At 49.2% G+C, this 7,813-nt stretch overlaps 1 protein-coding gene and 1 pseudogene across 1 annotated transcript; one reads left to right on the top strand and one right to left on the bottom strand.

The window, feature by feature from the left end:
• The first annotated feature begins 2,697 nt into the window (after positions 1-2,697).
• On the top strand, positions 2,698-4,007 carry LOC124660062 (annotated as a pseudogene).
• A 602-nt stretch (positions 4,008-4,609) lies between these two features.
• On the bottom strand, positions 4,610-6,802 carry LOC124660060. The gene is made up of 4 exons (XM_047197855.1): positions 6,704-6,802; positions 6,011-6,079; positions 5,170-5,926; positions 4,610-5,064 (listed from the first exon to the last, which is right to left on the bottom strand). Exons 1-4 carry the CDS (start codon positions 6,800-6,802, stop codon positions 4,700-4,702), a joined length of 1,290 nt encoding a protein of 429 aa, XP_047053811.1. The 3' UTR covers positions 4,610-4,699.
• Between the last annotated feature and the right edge of the window lie 1,011 nt (positions 6,803-7,813).

Genomic DNA, 7,813 nt, shown 5'->3' with positions numbered 1-7,813 from the left:
CGATGATGGCTTCCCACCGTGCTCGGAGTGCTTTGGCCTCCTCCAAGTATTCTACAGCTTGACGCTCTCTTTCTAGGAATTTCGTCATCACCTCCTCTGCATCTTGCCTTTCCACCAGCATTGTTACTGCGGTGTGGGCAAATCTCTCAGTAGTGGCCAGCAGTTCCTTCCTTTTAGCTTCTAGAGCTTACGGGTCTGCGGCTTCCTCCGGAGTTATTGGTTTGGTCAGGATTTCCGAGTTCGCAATAGCACCCCGGCCTGCCTGTCTAGCGAGTTCTTCTATGGACAAATCGTCTCCGTGTTCGAGGACGCGTCCTTCTCCAGGATCTGGCACGACGCGATAACGCATCCGTTGCGGAGTCTCCGAATTGGATGGGCCTGCTACTTAGGCGTCGGTCGGAGTCTCTTCTGTGTCAGTTCCAGGCTCCAACCCAGTTAAGGTCACGAGGACCACCTTTGGCGGGGCGGATTCTGCCTCAGCTATCTCCGAATCCTCCAACTCTTTCGTAAGGCGGATGTACTCTTCTGTGTCCATGGTGGTAGCATCGTCAGAGGTTGGGCTTAGATTGCCAAGGATTGATTCTTCTTTGTCTCCGACATCCTCTTGCTGATCCGGAGCGTCGCTGTCTCCGGCAGCCTCTTGCTGATCCGGGGCGTCGCTGTCTTCGGTAGCCTCAACCTGGATGGGTCCAGCTCCATTCTGAGGAGGGGCGGTTCCTGCGGTATGCGCGAGGAAGTGCACGAAGTGACACCTTTGCTTCTCTAACACCTGGGAGACTCAGACGGATTTGCATTGGTCTTCCACCGTAATTTCCTGCTCAGGGGTGGATTGGGTGGGTTTTGAAATTTCCAGATCTAAGGCGGAATCTTCCTTAGGAAGTTCTTGCGTCTCAGATCGGATCTTCGCGACTGCGTCCTGCTCAGCGACGGTCGCGTCAGCGTGACTTACCAGGGCGTTTCCGTCGGAATCGACGGTCTCGCCGATGAAGATGTGAATGCTGCCGATTGGGATGATGAAGAGCTTGACGGGGTCGGTCCTGGCCGTAATCCAGCACTCGTCCTGAGGGACGATCGGAAATTTCCCGGCGTAAAGGACACGCTCCACAGCGATGGAGTCGTCGTAGCTTCCCATGGCGGAACCCTCCCGGTTCCGGCCTCCAGACGCCGCTGGCCCCACGGTGGGCGCCAACTGTCGTTGCCTATTCGACGGTACCTCGGAGGACGGATCCTCACGAGGGGGAGAAGAAGTAGGGGCCATCGGGCGCAGAGTCCTCGGGACGGTGGTACGCGATTTACCCAGCTTCGAAACACCTGCACGATGACAGGACCTACTGCTGCTTGTCTGGAATTATCTGGACGCTTTTGCGTTGTTACAATGAGTTGTGATTGTGCCTCTAGGGCTCCCGGGATCTGGTTTATAAAGGCGCACAGATTTGGGGTTTACACGGAGAATCCTAGCCGGAATACAAGATGCCTAACTACGGAATATTACATTGCCGTGCACGTCAAGGATCCACATTTCCTTGTACGCCGTATTGGATCTGGATACTTCATGGGCCTTCACGGATCTGACTACTTGCATAGGTCGGTTAAGATCCGGCTCCTGTTCCAGGGCTGGACATCACCCATCTTCTATCAACAGCAACTGGGCCGCCCAATGGGCCATATGCCACCATCACCATCTGTGGGCCACCCGGGCTTGCCAAATCTAGACCACGTCGTTGATATACCCATAAAGTATACCCACAACACCGACATTGACTCTGCTTAAACAGTTAAGTCCATATTTATATTTAATATTTTAAAAAATTATGATCATGATATAAAGATTGGTTCACTCATATCCTGGGTCTTTTACCGCTTTCTTTCTGATCATACCTTTTGCATGATTTGACTTGCGCTCGTGATTAAATTTTACTGGCCCATTATCTGAGGTGCTAGTACGATGAAGAAAAAATCCGCCTTCGGGAGTTAGGTTAAATTTTCTGGCCTACACGTTAAGTTAAATTTGGAACTTTTGGAATTTGCCACATTATTTAAGTTTGAACTTCTTGGAATTCCAAACTTTGGAATACCCCACCATCTTGGGTCGCCCATGCCCATGTGGTGAGCGTCATGGAGCTTTTTCGAATCTGAAGTGGACATGTGAGAGTTGATATTTAATATCCTTGTCAAGTCTTACATATAAAGAAAGAAAAGCATAAAAAAGATTTCTGTAATCCGCAAGCCGTCAAAAACACCAAAATTAACACGTTGTGATGATAGAGTAAAATAAAATAGTTAGAATTTTTTTTTTGAGAGAATAGTCAGAACTTCTTAGCGTCCCGTGTGCACCGTACCGTAGCGTAATGTATGCAATCCTTAATTATACAATATTTCTGAAGTTATTTTTCCTGAAACTACCCCAAATTCTGAACCTTGACGGGACGGATGTTTGCTGCAGTTGACAGTCAGAGATGATTGACTTGGCCATCCGATTAGATGAGATCCAACGGAGGGGATCCTAATCCGTAGTTTGACAATCGTAATCGGACGGTAGCCAGCCAGCTCTCAAACCATCTTTCAATTAGGGTTTAGCACCTATATATTTTCCATACTGCATCCGCGTCCTCAATATATACCCCTGCGCCGTCTTTTGTGAATCTACATCTACTATCCTCACCTCACGTACGTATACATACACATCGCATTCACGGCATGGGAGACCAGGATGAGGCGAGGCCAAGCAAGAAGGCACGCGAGTCGGCGGGCTCGGGCGGCCTGACTGCGTTCGCGCTCCGCCTGGCGAAGCAGCTCGCCGACGGCGACGGCACCAGGGACAACAACGTCGCCTTCTCTCCGTTGTCCGTCTACACCACGCTCGGCCTGGTGGCCGCCGGAGCCCGAGGCAAAACGCTCGACGAGCTCCTCGCCCTCCTTGGCGCCTCGTCGCCTGACGATCTCGCCGGGTTCGTGCGCGGCCTCGCGGCCGACCCTTCCGGATCTGCCGGGCCGCTCGTCACCTACGCCTACGGTGTGTTCCACCAGAAAGACATGGAGATCACCGCTGCATACCGCGACACCGCCGCCGAGTCCTACAAGGCCGAGATTCGCGCCGTCGACTTTGCCAAGGTAACCTAACATTCTCCTATCGTCGTTGGCCATTGTTGTCGTGTCTTCTTCTATAGCATGTGTATCGTGAATCGTGAATCGTGATGCAGGGTGATAGGGAGAAGATCCGGGAGGAGATCAACAACTGGGTGGCGGTGGCGACGAACAATCTGATCTCGGAGATCCTCCCGGAGGGGTACCTGACTACCTGGTCCAGGTTTGTGCTGACTAACGCCATCTACTTCAAGGGCGTGTGGGAGAACCTGTTTCCCGTGCGCCTCACTGAGAACCGCGAGTTCCATCGCCTAGGCGAGGCCGCCGCCGTGGACGTCCCCTTCATGACCTTCGGGCCCGGAGAACGAAGCCTCTTCCTCTCCTACGGCAAAGGCTTCAAGGTGCTCAGGCTCCCCTACAAGAACAGCGACGCCTCCACCTCTGCATTTTCTATGTGCATCTTCCTTCCTAACGAGCGCAACGGGCTGCGCGCCATGGTCGACGCTCTGGCCGCCGGAGGCTCCGTGCTGGACCACGTGCCGAAGTACCCTAGCAAGGTGAGGAGGGTCCTCCTGCCCAAGTTCAAGCTCTCCTTCTTCGCCAGCCTTGTGAGAGTGCTCGAAGGCCTGGGGCTAGTGGAGGCCTTCACCGAGGCAGCCGACCTGTCCGGCTTGGTGGAGCAGCACATCTGCGACGTGCGCCTGGACGAGGTGTTCCACAAGGCGGTGGTCGAGGTGAACGAGGAGGGCACTGTGGCCGCCGCGTGCACCGCGGTGGGCGGACGCGTGAAGCAGTCGGCAAGAAAGGAGACCTCGAAGGAGTTCATCGCCGACCACCCGTTCGCATTTTACATATTGGAGGAGGTCTCTGGAGCCGTGGTCTTCGCCGGTCACGTCCTTGACCCTTCTACTAGCTCACACTAGTTAATTAGCGTTATGCCTCACGGTCGAATCTTGTGTTCTGCTACATTCAAAAGGAAATAAGCTTTGAACTTCTAAGAGTTATATTATTGCTGCAAACATATATAGATGCTTATATGTAATTCTGCTTTGCGTTCATATTGTTTCTCTGCAACATGATTTGCGGCTAACTTGTAGAACTGCATGCGCTCTAGCCAATGCAACCAAACGACCGATCTGATATAAGAGACTAGACAATACATTTATATTTAACGCCCCTCACCTGTGGCTCGAAATTGGGCTGCAATTTACTAAGCCAGCCAGTTCTGATGCCATATAGAACTGGGAGAATTGTTCGCAACAGTTTATTCCCTAACTAGTATCTTCCTAGAAACAAGTAGATCTCCAACTTTAGTTTTAAAACGCAAATAAAAACATAAACATACATTGGATCTCTATTAACCGAGACCAAAAACAAGATTGCCTGACCTTATCTCCACTTGAGAAAATATATATTAGAAAAAAGTCATCACCATCTCGGTACCTCTGCACACACAAACTGAAGATAACAAGTGCTATTATGCTCAGATCAAACTTGTGCCTGAAAGTGGACAGCTTCACAGAGCAAGGGGGAAGTCTCAGCGTAAATACATTACCACCATTGCGTAGTCATTACATCAAGCTAAGAAACAACACCCATTATCAGCAATGGAAGCCTAGTTATCATTTATGCTACTAGAGAGGAGTTGAATAATCGTGTAGGGACGAGAACCATCACCTATGACTTTAGAGATTTTTGCTTCTCTCCTGGACCGTAGACTGTAAATGTGGATGCCATGGTTGAAATCTAGGCCTTTTGTGTAATAGATGCAGTTGGCGTCGACTGATGGGAACTTATCAGCATTAACAGACATGCACCTACAGTACCCACCTAAGAAGATGGCACGGTTGCCAATGTTCTCCACACGCTCGAGTATATATCTGTCAGTGTCCATCTTGTAAATCTCCATGCCATCTTTTAGCTTGATGATGATCAATATTTCTCCAGCAGATTCCAGCAGATAACAACGGTTGTCATATCCTATAAAGAAATTCCGTATAGCTTCGTCTTCAGATATCACGGAATCTTCATCATCAGACATCTCAGTAGGATCGGCATTGAAATACTTCATCAGATCAAACATACCTTTTGCCACAGCAAGTGGAAACGGTGACCCCGATCCTAACTCACCATTAGTGCAGATACCTCTGACAGACAGCCTGATCAAAGGGCAAGCATTCCTGTCCTCGTACATGGCAAGACTTTCGCTGCTAGGATCAGCAATGTACACTGTACGGGGTGCATCACGCAACGAGCCATCAGGAGCATCCACCACTTTGTTGCATAGCAAGAGAAGCGTAGGCGAAGAACCGGAGACCAGAGTAGCAGACTTCACAAACTCGTCAGGCATAGGCGCAATGAACCGAACCATGTATCCTGTGAAAGGATTGAGGACACTCACAGTGTTATAGGACTTGTTGTCAACCAGAATGAGGAGACCATCCCGGGTGGGAACGGCAATGTAATAGCCGCGGAGCAGTGGGAGTTCTTTGCGGAGGAAGCGGCCAGTGGCGGTGTTCACCAGGAGGTACGTCTTGGTCTCGTAGACCTTGTCGATGATGACCCAGTGGCAGGGGCGGAACCGACGGTCTGAGGTTATCTTGGGGTCATCGGTGGCGGAGCGCCAGCTTTTGCAGACAGCACGGAATTCCATATAGTAATCGAGATCACTGGTGGCCAGGAAGCAGTCAGCTATGCAGTTGATGAGGTCGGCCGGGAGGGAGGACCAGTCTGCAGAATCCATGGTGGCAGGGGTGGCAGGACGGAGTGGAGGACTGAGGCCACCTGGATTTTCCATTCTTCCTTTTAGCAGCTGAGCACTGCCCTTTTTCTCACGGTTAATCTGAACAGTAAGACACGAAATGAGTTGATTCTGAATATCATGTTACTGCCATCCACCCCAGTCAACTGTTACCATGTTACTTACCCTGTATTTCCTCGGTGTGATTTTGAGTTTCTTCTTTCTGGAACGAGTCAACCACCGGTTTTTCTTGATCTGCATGAGTTTGGATTTGTTTATTTAGACAGACATATAAGGAAACTGAAGAAACAAGAGGTAAGATACACTTCCAGTCAAGGAGAATAATTTCCTGGTATCAGATCTGACATTAAGATTCGTGCACGATATATCACATTGTTATTGTAGAAACAAATGCTATATTTGCAGGTGATGAACTCATTATTATAAAATGTTGATCATTTTATTCATGTATACAAACAAATTTGCAGAATCAACTGAAAGTCTCTCTCGATTGAGAATTGAGATACCATCTATATTTCATTAGCACGGGATGAACATATTAGTAAAACACATATTTTTGAATCCACGTGAAACAAAAAATTTAATTCTCCAATGTATCAGAATAGTAGTTTGGCTTAAGGCCAAAGGCCCTTCGGAATAATTCTTTTAATCAACGTAGACGCACTAATAAATCAATGTATGGAATACATTTTATTTTTATTTTTTCAAAAAAAAATCGGTTCTTTGAGAACACGAATGGTTCCTAGTAAATAACAGCTGCAGTGCGTTCAAACATCGACCTGCACGGCCGCCAATCCTGATCTGCTCCATGCAAAAAATGACCATTTGTTAGGGTTAGGGAGAAAGGGGTGTACTCACAGTGGTCAAGGTGGCGAGGTATCGGCAGGTGAACGTGGCGGTGGTGAAGCCGACGCCGTAGGCGAGGGCGTGGTGGCGGCGGCGCGAAGCCCCGTGCATACGCCGGCCGCACGTACGGCGATGGCCCCGGCTGCCGCGAGATCTGGGGAGGAATCGCCGCTCCGGGCCGGAATAGCGCCGAATGGAATGGAGGAGAATCTCGCGGCGGGGAGGGCGCCAGGACGGGGAGGGGAAAGGATTTGGCGGCGAAGGGTTTAGGGTTCAAGGAGGAGCCATGGTGGGCTGGGGGCTGGGTTGGGGCGATGAACTGCGTACTGGATTTTCACTGACGGTGAGACAAAACAGTTTTGGGCCCTTCGGTTAGTGGAAAAGAACGTATGTTATAATTTCTGCTGCTAAATTACTCATCAAACTAAAAAAAAGAATCAGCATTTTCATGAGGTTTCCCTGCCAACCATTCGTCGGCTTAGGGCATCTACACTGGTATACAAAAAAAAAATCACTTTGAAGCTCGGGTGATTTTTGAGGAACCCCGTATTTTATTACTAATAGAAAATAAACAAGTATCATGTGAACTTTGCAGAAAACTATCTCTAGTATTTTCAGCACTCGTCGAAGCTGTCGGCCGAACCAAACTCCAACATTGTCTAGATGCACGTTGGAAGAAACGTTGAGCCTCTAAAAGAGCATCATCGCAAACAAGGCTTTGTGAGAGTCAACAAACAGACCTGCTACAAGCAGCGAGGCACATATTTTTGTGGCATGTCAGATGGGGATGTCCCTGTGCTAACTCGAACCAAGATCCATCGCATCCCATCGACGAAGTCTAGGAATATCGACAAATCCACCACCTACGGACCAACGCCGTCGCTCCAAAGAATCCACCTTGCCCCCAAGAGACCGGTACCAGGAGGATTCTAACGATCTCGCTAAAATCCGCACTCTATCGAAACATACACAAGATGCCGGTGGAAACAATCATAAGTACTTACATTACAACCAATTCATGATGAAACCCCCAAAAGAATATATGACAACAACGACTCGAACGAGTCTAGAATACAAATATACAATACAAAGATCTGAACCATACATAAAGCCGAATATGTC

The sequence above is a fragment of the Lolium rigidum genome, chromosome 6 (assembly GCF_022539505.1).
Source record: "Lolium rigidum isolate FL_2022 chromosome 6, APGP_CSIRO_Lrig_0.1, whole genome shotgun sequence".
NCBI classification, from domain to species: domain Eukaryota; kingdom Viridiplantae; phylum Streptophyta; class Magnoliopsida; order Poales; family Poaceae; genus Lolium; species Lolium rigidum.
The sequence above is the reverse complement of the archived record's forward strand: the minus strand, read 5'-3'. Positions and strand labels throughout refer to the sequence as shown.